Here is a 19,351-nt window from a genome sequence, read left to right as displayed (position 1 = left end):
CCTGGCTGAAATGCCACCTCCCACGTTCATGGTTTTTCTGGTCCCTCCAGGCAGACTCCATCAAAGTCATTGAACATTAAATTTTTTTTTTCAATGTTTATTTATTTTTTGGGACAGAGAGAGACAGAGCATGAACGGGGGAGGGGCAGAGAGAGAGGGAGACACAGAATCGGAAACAGGCTCCAGGCTCCGAGCCATCAGCCCAGAGCCTGACGCGGGGCTCGAACTCACGGACCGCGAGATCGTGACCTGGCTGAAGTCGGACGCTTAACCGACTGCACCACCCAGGTGCCCCAAAGTCATTGAACATTAAATGAGAGGGAACAGGGGCGCCTGGGTGGCGGTCAAGCGTCCGACTTCAGCCAGGTCACGATCTCGCGGTCCGTGAGTTCGAGCCCCGCGTCAGGCTCTGGGCTGATGGCTCGGAGCCTGGAGCCTGTTTCCGATTCTGTGTCTCCCTCTCTCTCTGCCCCTCCCCCGTTCATGCTCTGTCTCTCTCTGTCCCAAAAAATAAATAAACGTTGAAAAAAAAAATGAGAGGGAACATTAGAGCTGGTGGCCAGACAGTTCTCCCTGTCCCCTTACTTAAAAAAAAAAAAAATGTTTATTTACTCATTTTGAGAGAGAGAGAGAGCACAAATGTGAGTAGGGGAGACACAGAGAGAGGAGAGAGAGTCCCAAGCAGCCTCCATATCGTCAGCATGGTGCCCGACATGGGGCTCGACATGGGCTTGATTCCACGAAAGGCGAGATCATGACCTGAGTTGAAATCAAGAGTCGGATGCTTAACTGCCTGAGCCACCCAGGCATCCCTCCTTGTCTCCTCACTTTATAGGCCAGCAAATGGAGGCCTGGATGGTTCTGTGCTCTGCCCTGGTTCATAGCCCCACACATCCACAGCACCATTCCAGAATCTGCATTATAGTTGGTGCTTTATTTTCCTGGTGTCCTGGTAGTTGCACACACGTGTGTCACCTCACCCCACTCCCTCTCAGCCCCGTGTTTCAGGGTCCCCAGTCTGTGTCACAGTTGAGACTCAATACACGTTTGCTGCAAGAATGCATGGCTTAGTCTAGTCCACCTTCGCTGGGGAGAAGGGGCTTGGGGTATACACAGGTGCCCTGATGACTTGGTTTGTGAGTAATGAAACATACTTGTGTTAATAAATTTGAGTTTTATAGACATCCATGTATATGAAGTTTATATAACTTATCAACCAATCTGGAACCCTTTGGATATGGACACTTGCTAAACTGGATGGTCAGATGACAGGCATAAGCCAGCCTGTCTCAGGCAAACGGTCCCCCTGCTAGCATACCAGTCGAGTGTCATAAGCGTGGCTTCCCATCCTGGCTCTTCTAATGGCTAGTTGTGGCCCTCGTGCAAGATCTTGCCCTTGCAAGATAGGATCGACACAAGCTGGCCATCACTGAGCCTTTCCTATGACAGGCACTGTTCTCGACGCCAACTCTCCTGAGCACTTTACGTCCGAAAACTCAGTTAATTCTTCCAACAATCTGATATAGGTGTTATTGCTACAAGATGCAATGATCATAATGCACATCTTACTAATGAGAATACTGAGGCTCAGAGGAGTGAAAGAAACCATCCAATGTCACATAGTTAGGAAATGGCAGCGTTGGGAACCGAACGCCAGCCCAACTGCAGAGCCCATACTTCCAGACAGGACACTTCGTTACTGACAAGGTTCTCATTGTAGAGGAGTAAGTGAAAAAGGATCATGGAAGAACTACAGTTTGCCTGGAATATAGTTTGCAGCCAACAGATGTTGGTTGTTACAATATTATTGCCCGTGCAGGGGCCTTCTATGCCGGCTCTGCACTGGTTCACGACCCATCAGTCCACCGTAGGACTGTGCCCAAGGACCTGGCTGAGAGGGGTTAAGTGCAGGACAGGGAGCACTGGGTCTTCTCATTGAAACACATTCCCATGCGGTCACGAACTGCTGATTTCTAAGCAGGAGAAAGAACGCCTTGGAGCCTGGATTTTGTGCACACACACTGCCCTCTGCCAGCAGCCCCAGGTACTGCACCTTCCTTTTCCGCAGCTCCAGAGGAGACTTCCCTTTAGTGCAGAGGGTGTGGAATGATCTGGAACAAGGCTCTGTGCCCGCCACAGGGTGCCAGCTGGAGGAGATGCTGTTTCACTCCCTGGCGCGCCCAGGCTGGCCCCAGCCTCCATGTTGCCCAGACCCTGGCTCCTGCCCCCTCCCTCTCCTCTCTGACCTCTCACTCACATAGGGTGAGGGGCGCTGGCTGCGAAGCCTGAACCTCCTCATCTCTACTCAGAGATCTTGGGGCTTCCAGCCAGCTCTTGCTCAATGAGTGCCTGAGAATCGTGGTGCTGATCTGGAGGTCCTGGGGGTGAAACCCGCATCCCTCAGCAATATGCTCCCCCAGCCCCATCTGTACTGTGTGCAAATCCCTGCCTTGATGCAGGGCGGCCCCCTCTGAGATCTCTCTCTTTCTCTGTCTCTCTGTCTCTGTCTCTCTCAGTAGATGATACAGGCATGGAGGTGCTGGCAAGGCACAGCCAAGGGGTAACAGAGGAAGGAAAAGATCAGAGCTGAACACAGACATTCTGGGAAGGCTTCCTGGAGGAGGTGGAAAGGGCATCTTAAAGACCTTTTATGTCACATTTGGCAGCTGCTCTGAGATTTCCAGCTGCCCTTTGCTAGCTGTGTCCAATCTTTCTTCCAGGGCCTCCACCACTTCTACCACCTTCAGGATGACAACTGCTTGTAGGACAATCGCTTTATTTGGCAAGTGCTGTCAGAACCGCCAGAGACAGTGAGAGTCTCTTCTCTCCTGTGAACCACTTTCCATGGCCTCGCGCATCGCTGCCCTCTGGTAAACGTCCACACCACACCCCTGTGTAGATGTGGTCCCTCTTAGAGGCTTGTTGCTTGAATCCTTCCTTCTTGCTTCCAATCCATCCATCCATCCATCCATCCATCTTCCCCAGGAGGGCTCTCAGGGGGTCCAAACACTCCAGATGCAGCACCAAGTTCCAGATTAAAGCTGCTCCCAACAAGTGACCTGAACCATAGCACAGTGGACCGAGGCTAGAGGGGACCTGTGTGCAGGAAGTCGCCCTGTGTGGAAGGGCACAGTCTGCAGTTGGCCAGTTGAGTATTTCTTTTGCCACTTATAAAACTGTGACTTGGGCAACCCGGTTTGCCTGCTCCTTTGTTTTCTCATTTGTAAAGTGGGAAAAATAAGAGTATTTATCTACAGGACTGGTGTGAGGATAAAATGCATCAAAATGCACCCAGCAAGCCCTCAACAAGCGAGCACTCGGTGTCTACACCTGAGCACAGCTGTTTCACTGTGTGGATTCCAATCCCTGCTGGATTCCCTGCTGGATTCCAATCTCAGGCCAGCAGCTCTTCCCCGTCTTATTCCCTTCAGCCCTTCCAGCTCACATCGGTTTCTAGAAGGTTCTCTCCCACAGCCGCTGGTCCTTCTCAGCCCTCTCCTTGGCTCTCAGTTATGACATGTGGCCCCCACCCTTGTTCCATGCTGCCCAGCTGTTCCTCTGCCCTAATGGGAACCAGTGCGCCCCGTCTCTTGTGCTCACTGGCTCCCACTTCCAGACCGTTCCTGTCCTGGTATGCGGCCCCGTCCCCCACTCTCCGATCTGCAGTCTCTTTTCACAACCAGCCTCCTGAACCCACAGCTGTGTATTGCACCTATAAGCTTGGCCATAAAGTCTCACGTGCCTCAGTGGGAGCCCACAACACAAAGGAGAGGGGGACTTGGGGTCTCCAGTCCTCTTGCTCTGGAAGGGAGGGTTGACAGAATCTTATAAAGATGCTTCACTCAGGTCTCAGCTCTGAATGGAGCTCTGACCTCAGCCTCAGGTGCCAACGTGGGGCGTCACCGAAGCCCCACCTGCCTGAGGTTCTAGGTCCATGCCAGGCTGGCGTTCCAGACAGTGGTACTTAGGACCTCCCAGCACAGTAGCCTGCAGGTAACTGTCCCCTTCCACCTGGGCTGGGGCTGGATGGAAATGCCTTTCTTGGAACAGCTCAGTTCAAGCCTCTGCCTCCAGAGACTCTTCCTGTACCCTCTCTATATGCCTTAGCCCCTCCCCCCAGGACCAACCCATTCCCTCCGCCCCCACTGACCCAGTCTTTTCCAGCTTCCTTTTCCTAAAACAACAGCTTCTCGGGGCGCCTGGGTGGCGCAGTCGGTTAAGCGTCTGACTTCAGCCAGGTCACGATCTCGCGGTCCCGGAGTTCGAGCCCCGCGTCAGGCTCTGGGCTGATGGCTCGGAGCCTGGAGCCTGTTTCCGATTCTGTGTCTCCCTCTCTCTCTGCCCCTCCCCCATTCATGCTCTGTCTCTCTCTGTCCCAAAAATAAATAAACGTTGAAAAAAAAAAAAAAACAACAGCTTCTCATTTCTTGTATTTCTTTCCAGATGTCCCGTTTTTATATTTTTTCCTCCCACTTCCTACCTTGCCTATGGTCACCCCAGACCCCTTAGTGCTTCGGTCCTGCCTGGATGCCTCTTCCTTTCTCCGGTCCCCTTCCCAATGCCCTTCCCCAGGACCCCCCAGGCTCAGGTATATTAGGGCACAGGGAAGGGGGATGGCCATTCCCCCCACACCTGAAGCAGGTGCCCATCCCCCCCAGGCCCAGCTCACCACTCACTCCTGTTTCTCCCTAGGAACCGGATGGGGGTGGGGAGGGGTTTCCCCTCCTATTTGGGCAGGGCTGCACCATGCTCCGATGGGAGATAGAGAGCATGTCATTAGTGAAGAGTGGCTTAATTACAGCCCACTGCACAGCCCAGCCTGTTTGCTTTGGAAATGGGCAAAGGAAGAGGCAGATCAAGCACCCAAGTTCACAGTCACGATAGAAAGATTAAGACATTTCATTTCCTCCAGCTTCTCCATTGTCTTTCAAAAAAAGAATCGAGCGATAAAGGGGACCAGGAAATACCTTGCAAACTTCTTCCAGAAGCGGCTGGGGTGGAGGGGTCTGAGGTAAGGAGACAGATGAAGTAATACAGGAATGGGGGCCCAGTGGTATTTTCAAACAAGCAAATGGAAGAAAATGTGTCCTCTTCCAGAGCAAGACTGTGCTTGTCTGCACATACCTCTGTGCACTTGAGCTGAGAGGAAAGTGCCCTGTGATGACTAGGTGGGTGGTGGGGTGGAGCTGTAGAGAGTTTAGAGAGCTTTTCTTTTTAAAAAGGTGGGGGGGGGGGGATAAAGAGCTACCGAGTTCTTGATCGACACTAAAGGACTGGGGGTCTGTCCAGCCATTACAGGCTTAGGAGCCAGGGAGTAGGAAGAGAGAGAAGGAAACAAGAATGGAGGAGTTTAGTGAGACACAGTCCGGGATATGCTGAAGGCAAAAGGGTACTCAGTCTGCTAAAATCAAAAACCAGACTGCAGAACCAGTCAGAGGGAAGGAGGGAAGGACAGAGTTCCCTGTGGATAGAGCCCAGAGTGGTCAGGGGCGGGAACTGGGGGACCACCGCCCTCTCCCAGGGGCTCAGTGAGGAAGAGACCCAGGGGACTGGATGACAGAGCCCAGCCAGCCCTGGAGAAGCAGGGGGGAACTCACAGGGAAGCCAGGACTCTCTGGCGACCCTCCTGTTGGGAGGAGGGAGACTTCTGGCCAGAGGCTCCGACTCACCGTACGTCATGAGCCCATCCTTGGGACTCAGGCAAGCCACCCAAGGCTGCCCTGAGGGCCACGAGGGTTGTGCCCAGCACCGGGACCTGGTGAGGGGGCGAGTGGGGCTGAAATCCAGTGGTGCACCCAGGGGACGGGACTGCCCTGCCACTTTTCTCCTGAGGAGGGAAGGAGGAGTCGCGCCCCTCCTGAGCTGGACTATGCCAGCAAGAAGGAAAGAGATGCTGGTGCGGAGGAGGGGACGTGGGGAAGGCCCTTGACTCAGAGAAGGGTGTTTGTGGAGAGATACCGAGGCGTGTCTGTAGAAAGTTCTATGAGAACTAGCAGGGAGAAGTTTCAAGTCACTAAACATCCTCTGTTAAGTTGTAGTCAGTAGAGGCTCCTGTACAGCGTCTTCTATGCTAACGTGGCACCAAGAAATGGCAGTGGGGACCATGGTGATGGCCCATCTGGGATTTCGCTGAGCACAGCACCTTATAATGGGGCAAACATTTAAGTGAGTGAGTGTGGAATAGAGTTAAATTGATGTCATCTAGCTACCCGTCTTCTCAATAATCTGGGGTGGGGGGAATTCATGCTAACACTTGGGTAGGGGGCTGTTGGGGGGATTAGCAGAGAGAGAGAGAGAGAGAGAGAGAGAGAGAGAGGGAGAGAGACCAGAGAATTGCTTGGGTATTGACATTTTACAGACTGGGGGAGATGCAACTTTAGTGACCCCTACAAACTGCTGGAGAATTTGCTAGTCTGTACAGTGCGATATGGAGGGTGCTAGAGTGATCAACCATCTGGGTGTTTCAGAACTGCCCAGGGGGCAGCACTGAAGGACGCATGTTTTGGAAAAACCCTCCGTCCCAGGCAAACCGGGATCGTTGGTCACCCTACAAAATGGTCTTCAGCTACTTCTCCCAGCCGTCCTGTCTGGGGTGCTCTCCCTCATATCCTGTGCCCCTTCTTCCTAACGCAGAACTTTCTGTCTCAGTTCCTCCACATCGTCTGCCCCTCTGCCTCTCATCCTGCATCTGGAGCCCCAGATTGTCGCAGTGGGCTGGGCCCCACCTCACAGGTGCATGTTCTATCTGCTGTCAGATGGGATCCTCCAGGATGCAGAGCATTTCATGTCAGGGAGGGGAAGGGTGTTGGGAGGGGGTGTGGTGAGGATGGCAGAAAAGCACATGAACTCTATTGTTGGGGCTAGCTAAATTTGGACAAGGATGGAAAAACAGCCTCCTTTCAAACTGGTTCAGACAGGTCAGGAGTCTTAGGTTTCTGCACTGAGCTCACTTTTAAAGGGAAATCAGGGAATTCAGTTCCAAGTGCTTTTGCCATTTCTAAGGTGCTGGGGTGTGTCCCCAAGTCTTGCAGCCCCAAAGTTCGGTCAAGGATCCTTCAGGTTTCTTCTTCCCTCCATTAATGGCCTTTAACTACAGAACACTGCTTCCCTAGACTGTGTTGAGGGGTAGTCCAAAGGCCAATGGACTAGAGGAAAATGGCCTTCAATATCCATTCTCAAGCCAGGCAGACGGGACTTTGGTTGTGTCCATTTGAGATTATTCAAGGCCCTGCTTTTGATTTACCTCCAGTGTGGTGTGCCCTGCAGAGTGGGCCTCTTACCCTCTGGAAGTATCCTTAACCAAGATGGCAGGAGATGGTGGTGTCTACAGGCTCAGCTCCCTGGGGGCTCCCCGGGGTACCTGTCTCCCGACAGTTCTCATGCAACACAGAGACTGCTCATTAACCTAAAGCGTGACGTCTCTTCCCCTCTTTACCCTCGCACGATGCCGCACTGTCCGCAGGGAGAAGGCAGGTGTCCCGGCCACTCCACCGTCTTTCCCTTTTGTCCCCTTTGCCCCTGTGCAGCCTGGCCCACCTCTCACTTCCCGACCCCCACCTCAGAAAGCCCCATGTATATTTTTTATTATTTATTTATTTTGAGAGAGAGAGAGAGAGAGAGAGAGAGAGAAAGTGGGGAAGAGGCAGAGAGGGAGAGAGAGAGAATCCCAATCAGGCGCCTTGCTGTTAGCTCAGAGCCCAACGCGGGGCTCAGACTCACAAACCGCGAGATCATGACCTGAGCCGAAGTCAGGTGCCTAATCGACTGAGCCCCCCCGGGAGCCCCAAGCCCCACGTATTTTATTCTGATTTTTTTTTAATCGGAATTTCAGTAACTGCTTGTCGGAGTCACACGTAATCCAGTGCAGGCATGTGGCATTAAAACTGCAAGAGCAACGAACAAACAAGTTTCACACGCTTGTATTTTGTCTCCTCCACTTCAGTTTCCGTTTTTTTAGAGAAGAAGGAGAGTGTCTTAGACGTTTCTCTCTCACTGTCCCGCGGAGAGCGGTACACACAGTAGGAACTCAATTTTATGGCTATTGAATGAACTGATCTCTTCAGACTTTGGCATGCTCAGTAGCCCAGTGAACTCAAAGATTGGGGTGGGGAGCGTGGTGGCTGATTAGAAGGTGGCCATCACAGCAAAGATCGGGACTGCCAGAGATCCCACAATGTGGGTCGGAGACAATTCCCTGCAATTACGTTCCCTAGAATTCGCTGGGAGGGGCACCTGTGCGTGGCAACGATGATGACACCTGTCTGGAAAGTCCCCTCTGCCTCCTCCTCTTCCTTCTGCGTCACCACCCCCAGCCCGTGGCCGTCATCACCGCCATCACTATCACTGCCCAGCCCCCAGCACAGAAAGCCCTGTGTCTTTGCTGCTAGCTGACATTTTATCCCATTACGTGCTGGTTGGGAACGCGGCCTTGAGACCAGACGCATTCGAATTCCAGTGCCAGCTCTGACCTCCTAGCCCAGTGCCCTCAGGCAAATTCTTTATCATCTCTAAGCCTCCGGTTCTCACCTGTCAAGAAAAGTGTGGAAGGTCAGGGTTAAAGTAGAAATGCTGGTGGTCCTGAGCACAATGCTGGGCACATGCGGTGTGAACGATTGATGCGAACTCTTTTTGTCTGCTCTGTCACTATTACTACGGTGGGCGGGTTCTATCGCTGCCACCATCGCTGCCACCATCGCTGCCACTACAAGTCATACGTCAGTCCCCTGGGAGCAGCTGCTGCGAACCAGCCCCCACCCCCAAGAGTGCTGGCGGGGGGGGGGGGGGGGGTACTAGCCCCACCTTCTGGAGGTTCCTGAAATCTATGGTCAAAATTAGCGTGCTTCCCCTAGCATCACAGTGCTCTTCTGTCTGGAGCTCTGGCCCCAGATTAAGTTCTTTACGGAGATTCCTCTTATTGGTCCACAGCTCCTTGGTGGCTGGGGCTGTGTGTCGGTCAAGGGACTCATTCACAAACCAGCACCTGCAATATGGCTTAGAAAGCCACAAGAAACCACTTACATTATGCCCCCCTCCCCATGCCCTGGGGCAAGGCCCTGCTGGGGCGGTGGGGGATGGGAGGGTGGGGGGCTGGGGAGACAGGGTCCCTGGAAAAGGAGCTTCTGCAGTCCTGCATGAGGATAGCTACCAGATGCCTGTTTCTGAAAGAATTTTGTAACATTTCACCCCACCAGGACTACCTGAACTAAGAAAGAGCTGCTCTCTCCTGTCCCTTAATTAAGTGGCTTCCTGAAATGATCAGGAAACTGACAGAACAGTCCACCCCGAACTCAGGGACTCCTGCAGCTTGGTCCCTGGGTGTGGAGTGTTTCTCTAGGGATCACAGGGGTTGGGGACACCCAGTATGGGGTGGACAGCCTTATTCGGGAGCAAAAACGTGGCTGCGGGAACTGCCAGCTGCCTGAAAAGGTTTTTACTGTTGAAAAGGCAACATCAAGGTCACCACCAACCACCACCCCCCACAGGCCTCACCCACAGAAAGCCCCAGACAACACCCCTGCTGAGGGCCATGCAGACTCTGTGTGGTTGCTTCCATTATCTTCCTATGGTTCGTTCCGTTGCTGAACAGCTGGGGTCCCGACAGTGACCCAGAGAATGACTCCTGGAACTTCTGTCTTGGATCTAGATCTTTGAAGACACCATGTTCTTTCCAAGTCTCCTCTTCTCTGGCATGAGTACTTCGGCTCCTCACTACCACCACCCCAATAATGGGAGATGGGTTCTCTTGGGAGGAAACCTTGGGTTTTCAGATGGGTCTTCTCTGCATAAAGCCAGGCATTGCCTTTGCTCCTCACGGATAGATAAACAAGACAGAGGAAGCCCTGGAAAAATAAAGCTAGGAGATCTCTGAAGGGGATAAGTTTCCTGCTCCCTAATTAAGAGCACAGATAAATGCCAGATTAGACCACTCCGGTCTGCAAGGACAGCATATTCCGCTTGCTATCAGAAATGCTTTGTTCCCACGAAGGGTTGGAGATCTCTATTCTACAAATTGCCCATGGCCCCTGGCCCTTTAGCACCAGGAAAGGAGATAGTGGAGAGACGCCCTTTTCCGGTGTCCTGGGCTCGACAGGATAAAAGGAGGCAGCACTCTGGGTGTCCCGTCAGAGTGTTCTCTATCTGTTGGTATTCTCTCCAGCTCTGTCAACTCCATCCTTCCTACCATGAGTCGCCAGCTGAACATCAAGGCTGGTGGTGACAAGGGTGGCTTCAGTGGGCGCTCAGCTGTGGTGCTGAGGAAGGCTGTGGGCAGTATGGCTTCTTGCCGTGCCGCTGGCAAAGGACCTGGGGCTGGCTTCAGCAGTCGGAGCCTCTATAGTCTTGGAGGGAATCGGTGTATTTCCTTCAGTACAGCTGGTGGTGGTGTTTGGACTGGAGGTTACAGCTTTGGGCCTGGCTCTGGATATGGAGGGGGCCGGGCCACTGGCTTTGCTGGCAGCATGTTTGGCAGTGTGGCCTCGGGGCCCGTGTGCCCATCCATGTGCCCACCCGGGGGCATCCATCAGGTCACCATCAACAAGAGCCTCCTGGCCCCCCTCAATGTGGAGCTGGACCCTGAGATCCAGAGAGTGCGCACCCAGGAGCGGGAGCAGATCAAAGCTCTGAACAACAAGTTCGCCTCCTTCATCGACAAGGTGGGTCTCACAGGAGGAGGAGGAGACAGTCCAGTGAGATGGGAACAAATCCCTGTTGCCTGGGAGTAGACAGGGCACAGTGGATGGAAAGGTGGCAGCTGGGTGTCAGGAAGGGTTCCCTGATCATAACATCTTGTAAGCTAGGTAGCACAAAGAGATGAATGAATGTGCTGCTTTCTTGGGGGGTTTTGCAAAGAAGGGTGGAGAATTGAGTGAAGCATAGCCCCACCTTGAGAAAGAAGTGCTGGGTTTCTGGAGGACAACTTGATGAATCTCCAGCTCTTTAAAGAAGACAAGGTAGGATCAGCACTATTGGGAGGGGAGGGCTCACAGTACAGAAGAAACCCTTGGCTGAGTCATCAGGGGGAGCATCTCCCAGGTGCTGAGTCAGGTGACGGAAGAAAGCTATGGAATTTCCTTCTTCCTCGAGATTTCAGGGATTGGTTTTGTCCAGAAGGCTATGGAATGACCACTTGTAAAGGTCTAGTTTGCATGGAATCCCATGAGTGGAGAGTCAGCACTTAAGCCAAACGACTTTAGAAAAATTCATATAACCTGGGAGTCAATGGCCCATGTCCATGGACACAATAGCCTCCATTGTGGTCCCAGGTGCGGTTCCTGGAGCAGCAGAACCAGGTGCTGGAGACCAAGTGGGAGCTGCTACAGCAGCTGGACCTGAACAGCTGCAGGAAGAACCTGGAGCCCATCCTCGAAGGCTACATCAGCAACCTGCGGAAGCAGCTGGAGATGCTGTCCGGGGACAGGGTGCGGCTGGACTCGGAGCTGCGGAACGTACGGGACGTGGTGGAGGACTACAAGAAGAGGTGAGCACGGCCCACCAAGGTCATAGGTCATATTCCCAGAGGCTTCTTGGCAAACCCAATCTCTGTGCCACTTTTTCGGTGGGGAGGGAGCAAGCACCAGGACCAGGGGCTCAACCCCCCCCCCCCACCGGTTGTGGCACAACAGCTTGCTCTGTTGATAAGACTGTCCTATCTGGTTGATTGGAAGGAGTTCCATGCTCATTGATCCACCGACTGGTTCAGTGGCCAGTTTAGGGAGCCTAATGGACACTTGGATATTTTCCTAGGATCCAGAGAGTGGAATATAAATGAGGCAACTCAGGGACATAGTCCTGCCACTCCCAGCCTGTGCAACGCTAGGCAATCCAGCAGGGACTCTGCACCCAAGCATTTGCCCGGACAGTGGGAAGGGAAGGTTACTTGGCCAGTGGGACTGAGGTCTCTGCTATCCTCTCTCCTTTCTCCCAGGTATGAGGTGGAGATTAATCAGCGCACAACAGCTGAGAATGAGTTTGTGGTGCTCAAGAAGGTAAGGAAGAGAAGAGCCTATGGACCTGGGTCTCTTGCACCCCCATCTGAACCGCCTCCACTCAGGACTCCAGCCCAGGCCTCCTCGGGAGGGGCTTACACCTAAATGGGGACGGAGTCATTGTTCTGGCCTCTAGCAAGTTGGAGAGACAGGACACACACCCAGGGGATGGGCAGAGAGACAGACAGCAGAGAATTCTGGCCTGGGAGTCAGGAAACTCTGGTCCAGCTTGACCTTCCTGTGTGACTTGGGGAAACTCATTCTACCTCTCTGGGCATTGTTTTTCTCCAGTGTAACAAGCAACATTCCCCTTTCCCTATTTTCAGAGAGTAAGTGAGTATGAGAAAAAGCAATATTGAGTGATTTTATTCAACCATATGCTTCCATTTGCAGGCAAAAAAATAGGAAATCAGATGGCTCTGGGATCAGGGACAGGGAAAGCTGATGAGATGGGATGGTATTGACTGAATGTTCTGGGCACCTCTTGGCAGGATGTGGATGCAGCCTACACAGTCAAGGTGGAGCTTCAGGCCAAAGTAGACTCTCTGGATAAAGACATCAAGTTCCTCAAGTGTTTGTATGACGCGGTGAGGATACTCCTACCCTTTCCCCACCCTGCCTCTTGCCAGCTGGGGGCTTCACTTGGCTCTTCCCTGGGATGCCAATTAGAAGGATTTAGAATAAATAGAATGAAGCCTGTTTTTATAGAAAGGTGCAAAACTCTGCACTGCGAGACCATGGAAGTGTAGGATCTTGGTCCCCAGAAGCCATATACATAAGAGACAATCCCACCTGGGCTATGATAGTGACCTTGTGTGCAGGCAGGAAAAAATGACCTTGTGAAGTTCTACTCAAGCACAGGTTCTTAACCCTGTGAGTTATGGGAAATGCCGTTGACTGCCTGCTGCCCATGTGGGGTATATCCTGCTGCTGTGAGCCTTCTCCCTTGGCTCCAACAGACAGATCTGGAGCAGGCACTTCTTCCCACCACGTCAGCCCAGAAGACTAATAAGCAGCAGAGGGAGGCTGGGTGACACTGACTCTCCTCATCTCTCTATTCAGGAGATGGCCCAGATCCAGACTCATGCCAGTGAGACCTCTGTTATCCTGTCCATGGACAACAACCGGGATCTGGACCTGGACAGCATCATCACCAAGGTCCGAGCTCAGTATGAGGAGATCGCCCTGAAGAGCAAGGCAGAGGCTGAGGCCCTGTACCAGAGCAAGGTGGGCACCAAGGGGATCGCTGTCCTCCACCAGCCTCTCCTTTCCTGGGAAGGGACACCTCCACCAGTGAATTCAAGAGCCATCTTTGTAGATGTGCTGAAAGAAAGAATGGTTACAACCAATGCTTTAACCACATCCTACTCGAAAAGAATTCTTAGTAGAGACTATCATCCAAGGTAAAACATAAAATTGGTGTGGATGGGCATATTCAACGGAGAGGGACAGGCAATCCATTGACGGAAGAAAGAAGAGAGGTGTTCCTGCTGTAAAACAAATGTGTTTCCAGGGATTATGGCATGTCATTATGGGGCAGAAGAGTAACAAATATGGGGGAGAGTAACTAGGGAAGACCCAGGGTGGGGTGGGGAGGGAAGAGGAAGCCCCGAGCTCTTTCCTAATCAGTGTGGGGAGACTTCCAAGATGAGGAAGTGAAAGTCTAGGCACCTTCTGGGCAATGGCAATTATGTTTGGAGGAGACTCTACCTGGGTGCTTTTCAGGGCTTCACACCTGCCATGCTCTGGCCCCCCTTTTCATGTTTGTTAAATCCCACTAACAGCAAAGATCACAGATTCCTCGTCCCCTGTCCATGGATATGTCATCCCCTCTTCTCTGGAGGACTGGGCAAGGGGAGAGGGGAAGATATGAGCTACGAGCCCCGAGCCAACAATCCCGCCATCTTAAGGGTACACACGGCCGTCAGTTTCCTGGCTCTCCACTTGTCACTGAGAAAGGGCTATGGGAGAATTTATGTTCTGTGGGGACAGGGACTTCACCTATCCTGCTCACTGCTATGTCCTCCAGTACCTGGAGCAGACCCTGGCCTATGCAGATGCTTCTGTAAAGAGGTGCTAAACAAGCTGAAGCACTTCTTAGATTTTGAAAGTGCTTAATAAATGTGACTTACGTCTTTCTTTCATCCAGCTGAGGAAAGAACACAAGCAGAGCAAGGAGAAAGGACGGACCCAGCACACGGGCTCTGCTTAGAGAAGGGGGTGGACTTCTGGGCCGGAACCACCACAAAACCCCTGGAAGGGTGCCCAGGCCCCCGCTCTATCACTTCCTGCTCTGGAACCACCTCCCCTGGTTGGTCCCAGCCATGGGATTGTTTGCTCAGGACCCTTCCCCTACTTCAAGTCGGGGGACAGGGGATGCAGTCCTGTCTCATAACCAACTTTCTATCTCTGGGAAACCAGATCCAAGAGTTGCAGCTGGCAGCCGGCCGGCACGGTGATGACCTCAAACACACTAAGAACGAGATGTCAGAGCTGAACCGGCTCATCCAGAGGATCCGGTGTGAGATTGCCAATGTGAAGAAGCAGGTGGGCAGCAACTTCACAAAGATTGTCAAGTTCTTGGTGAAGTTCAATTTCATCCCCTGCGATGGAGAAACTGGAGCCCACCCTTTTGCACAAAGCAAATCTCCCAACCTGGGCGTGGGAGCCCCTCAGCCATCCACTGTCCCTGTTTCCCACCTGCCTCTGTACCCCTGTGGTCAGAGCTGGCACTGTGCTCAGGATTGGGAAATGCCTTGAGCTTACCTCATCTGACTCCCAGTTCATAGGTAAGGAAGATGAGCTGGAGAGGGAAAGTGACTTGCCCAAGGTCTCCAGCCAGTCATCAACAGAGCCAACATTAGAAATCAGGTTTCCTCTTTCTTTTTTCCCTCTTTCTCAGACCTTTTCTGTGTGAAACAAACCTGCTGTACAACCCTTCAGATGTGCCCTCTGGCAGCAGCTCCCACACCTCCTCCTCCCAATGGACACTCAACACATGTGGGATGCGTGGGGAATGCATCCCGGGCCCCTCCATGGCCACGTTAAGTTCCTGCCCTCCGGGTGGGGTGTAGTCCTGGTGACGGAGGGAGGACAACAGCAGATGAAGCCCTCCTGGGTGGCCCTGCCCTGTACCACGTGGGATGTCCACTTCAGCTGGGGGATCCTGTCTCACCTGGAAGCAGCAAGACTTAAACACCATGTCAGTGGGGAGCTGATTTTAAGGTGGTGGGGAATCCTTCCTGTCCTGGTTCTCCCCAAAGAACCAGGTCAATTCTGCCAGTGACAGAGTCACCAAACTGAAAGATCAGAGCCTACTCTCTTCCCCGAGGCCTCTACTCCAGGTGATGTGGGGGAGCCCGGGGACAGCTTTCCTCCCCATCAGTACATGACATCACAGTGCTGCTAGGTGTTTGTCAGAATCTAGTTTCTGAGGTTGTAGTTGTGATTTCAGACCTTTAACCTCCTGCTCTAAGGGAAGCCTCCTTCACCCAATTCAGGCTGCCAAGCGGGGAGCACTGAGCCAGACTCTCCCTGCAGAGTGCTGGATTGGTCCAGAAATGCTTGCTCTTGGTGCTAACAGGTAGCAAGCGTCCTGACTGGGAGCTGTCCTGCAGGCAGGAATCTGACTACAGTGGCACCTTGGCATGCTGTCTGCTCCTTAGAGGTGTTCTGGCTGGGGTCTCAGCATGATTCTCTTGGACCTGGTGTCCTTTGAGTTTATAGCCACTGGTGGCCTCCAACCCCAGGGACTAGACAACTTTGCGAACATCAAAGTTTTCTTCCTATACTCATGACATGTAACTGCTTCAACAGCTTCTCACACCAATTCCTGTAAATATCCATCTGCGACAGAAAATAGAGGAGACCCAGGGTCGAGTGCTGGCTCTGCAGCTTTTAATTGCTGTCACCTCGGGCCTCGTCTGTAAAGAATGGGGGTTGTGCTACCTAACCCAGAAGATCTAAAAACTATCTTGCATTCTGATGATCTCCCTGGTCTTTGGCTTTCAGTGTGCCAACCTGGAGACGGCCATCGCCGATGCCGAGCAGCGGGGCGACAGTGCCCTGAAGGATGCCCGGGCCAAGCTGGACGAGCTGGAGGCCGCCCTGCACCAGGCCAAGGAGGAGCTGGCCCGGATGCTGCGGGAGTACCAGGAGCTCATGAGCCTGAAGTTGGCCCTGGACATGGAGATCGCCACCTACCGCAAGCTGCTGGAGGGCGAGGAGTGCAGGTGGGGGGGTGGGCGGGGGGAAGCAGGGGAGAAGGGGCTGTGGGTGGCTCGCTGCTAGGCTGGGGACATTTGGGAAGTGGAAGATGAACAACATGAGCACAAGGTGGTGGTTTGACTGGGGAGCTCAGCTTCCCTTCCTTCCTGTGATGGAGGTCAAACATGAAGCAAATAGCATGAGGGGTGCTCTGAAAATACCAGGTGGGGTCGCACAGAAACCCCAGATTGGGTTTCATCACTAGCTTTGCCACGCACAAGCTCTGCAGTCCTGGTAAATCATTGAGCGTCTCTGCATCTTTATGTTCTTACCTGTAAAATGAGAGTATAATCCCCATCTTGAGGATTGTTTTAAGGATGAATGAAAATAATCTACGGGTTAAAGCAGGTGCCCATCAAGGTTTAGCTGAATGTAGACACTTCCTTGAGGTTTTATCCTTCTCTAACTTTCTGTCTTACAGGATGTCTGGTGAGACTCCATCGTCTGTGAGCATCTGTAAGTGTCCCTGAGAGATGGGTTGGGTGGGGACTCTGGCTGGATGGGAAAGCTGTGGACACCAGGATAGGGCGATGCCACCTCCTTTAGTGGTTCTGCCCCACCCTCAGTCTGGGAATTTCTGCAACTGTCTTTTGAAGCTTCTCTGGCTTCAAAGGAAACCTATTTCCCTTTGTCCCATGGAAACAGTGCCTGAAGTCATGCCTACCCCATTTCCTTCCTGTCTCTTCCCAGGGCATTGTCATCCAGAGAGAGGGTTAACAATGTGCACAAGGGCAGGGATGCCTGGGTGTCTCAGTTGGTTAAGCGGCTGACTCAGGTCATGATCTCACGGTTTGTGAGTTCGAGCCATACGTTGGGCTCTGCACTGACAGTGTGGAGCCTTCTTGGGATCCTCTCTCTCTCTCTTTCTCTCTCTCTCTCAAAAATAAATAAAATAAACTTTGTTTTATTTTATTTTATTTTTTTAATTTTTAACGTTTATTCATTTTTGAGACAGAGAGAGACAGAGCATGAATGGGGGAAGGTCAGAGAGAGAGGGAGACACAGAATCTGAAACAGGCTCCAGGCTCTGAGCTGTCAGCACAGAGCCCGACGCAGGGCTCAAACTCACGGATTGAGAGATCATGACCTGAGCCGAAGTCGGACGCCCAACCGACTGAGCCACCCAGGCGCCCCAAATAAAATAAACTTTAAATAACAAGTTAAAAAAAAAAAGAATGTACACTGGGCGCCAAACAGTCCAAGAATCTCCAGGAGGACAGGGACCGTGTCTGTGCTGTGTGGTCCTCGCCGCACGCGGAGCCTGGCACATTGCAGGGTGTCTGTGGGTCTTTGTGATGTTTCCAGGCTGCTGAAGGTTGCTGGGGGTTGAGGGGGGATGGCTTCTTCGCTGACTGACCCTCACTGCCCTTCTCTGTTCTCGGCCCTTCCTCCTCAGCTGTCATCAGCAGCGGTGGAAACAGTTACTACCACCCCAGCACCTCTGGCAGTGCTGACACGGGGCCCAGTGGCCTGGCGGGCAGCTCCAGCAGCACTTGGGCCGGACAGTCCAGGGCCAAAGGGGCACGAGTGGGAGACCTCAAGGATGCCCGGGGCAAGAGCGCCCCCTCCAGGAAAGCTACCCGATAAACTCCCGGCACCTGGGAGAAGAGAGATCCTGGCCACCGCCCTACCTGGAGTTGCCTGCTGTCCCCCACCCTCCACCCCTGAGTCCCAGGACTGTCTGTAGTGCACTCGGCCACCCGTGCCATGCCTCCCCTGACTGTCCTGTTTCCTCAGGTACCGCGTGGACTCTGACTTCTTGTTTCCCCTTACTGCCTTCAGGAGGCTTTGGGGCACAGGCTCCAATTACCTTCTTGGCCCTGGGAAGCTCTGGTTCTCCCCAGAAGAAGAGGGGAAGGGGGTGGCGGAGAGGGAGGGGAGGGGGGAATAGTCTTGCTGTGTGCTGAGGCTGAGGCTCATTCCATGTGCACCCAGGAGGCAAGCGGTCAGCCAGCCCTTGCCTGTCCCCTCAGAAAGGTCTTTGCCGAATGACTCCATTATTTAGGAGAAAAGGTGTCCTCTCTCAGACCACTAGCTGTATCTGTCTCTACAAAGCCAAGTGACAGAGAACGTAGGGATCTCCTGCCACCTTGGGTCACCCACCACTCCTCCCTTACTGGTAATAGCTACAACCATATGCTAAGCACCTGCTACGTGCCAGGCTCCCCGCATGCCTGTCTTTCTTACCCAACCTGCTGGGTGGATGCAACCAGCATCCTCAGGACAAAGGAGAAGCCCCATCCTCTGAGAGGCTGTAGAATCTGTCCCTGTGACCCACGAAGTACCAGGGCTACGAGTCAAGCCCAGGTCTGGCTGACTCCAGGGTCTATACACTTTCCATGGCATATCACTGCCTCTTTCACAAAGGGAGTTTTTTTGAACCCATGGTTCTTTTGATGAGGGCAGCATGATTATGTTGCCTTTTTGTTGAGGACTGTGGGTGTGTGACTTATCTTGAGTGCTCTCTCTGGGGCTGTATCCTGCTGTGCTTGTGATTCTCAATTCTTGTTGCTATCAGCTGTGCTTGGTGGGGGGAGCTTGATCTATCTCTGATGGTACTGCCCAGGCCAGAAGTCATGGCTCTTGATGTAAATATTCCTAAAAATGGTCACACCCAGTCCCTTCTTTGCTTGAGTTAAGAACTCTGGATTCCTGCTGTACAATCAATAAACTGCCCTTGAGTAATATCAGAGGTACACTCTTGTCAGTGTGTCAATCTCACCAAATTGCCCACCCCCTAATGATAATGGGCCCCGCCCCACCCACATGCACCAGCCTTTAGAAAGTCAGGAGGCAGATCAGAGCAAGCTGCTCTGGAGGCCATCGCAGGCTGATGGGACAGATGGACATAGATGCAAATCATGTCCTCGTATAAATCAGGGAATGGCAGTCCCATGCAACAATGCTGAGAAGAGACCAGGATGTAGAAGCTAAGCAAAGAAGGCTTCCTGGAGGAGGAGGAAAGTTTAATCAAATAACTAGAAAGATAGGCACATAGATTCCTGGAGAGAGAACTTAAAGCACACCACCACGGTAGGTTTGGGGATAGCTTTTGTGTGCTTATTTTGGTGGGGAGTGGGAGGTCTTAGATTTTCCAAAGT

General features: G+C 52.7%; 1 protein-coding gene across 1 annotated transcript; it reads left to right on the top strand.

Annotated features, from left to right (window-relative positions):
* Positions 1 to 10,107: 10,107 nt before the first annotated feature.
* On the top strand, positions 10,108 to 18,946 carry KRT74 (keratin 74). Its single transcript, XM_043564019.1, has 9 exons — positions 10,108 to 10,652; positions 11,262 to 11,476; positions 11,924 to 11,984; positions 12,476 to 12,571; positions 13,047 to 13,211; positions 14,406 to 14,531; positions 15,996 to 16,216; positions 16,672 to 16,706; positions 17,647 to 18,946. The coding sequence occupies exons 1-9, from the start codon at positions 10,182 to 10,184 to the stop codon at positions 17,835 to 17,837; spliced, it is 1,581 nt and encodes a 526-aa protein (XP_043419954.1). The 5' UTR covers positions 10,108 to 10,181; the 3' UTR covers positions 17,838 to 18,946.
* Positions 18,947 to 19,351: the final 405 nt, after the last annotated feature.

This window comes from Prionailurus bengalensis, chromosome B4 (assembly GCF_016509475.1).
Source record: "Prionailurus bengalensis isolate Pbe53 chromosome B4, Fcat_Pben_1.1_paternal_pri, whole genome shotgun sequence".
Taxonomy (NCBI): domain Eukaryota; kingdom Metazoa; phylum Chordata; class Mammalia; order Carnivora; family Felidae; genus Prionailurus; species Prionailurus bengalensis.
Note: the sequence above shows the minus strand (reverse complement) of the source record. Positions and strands in the feature narration are given on the sequence as shown.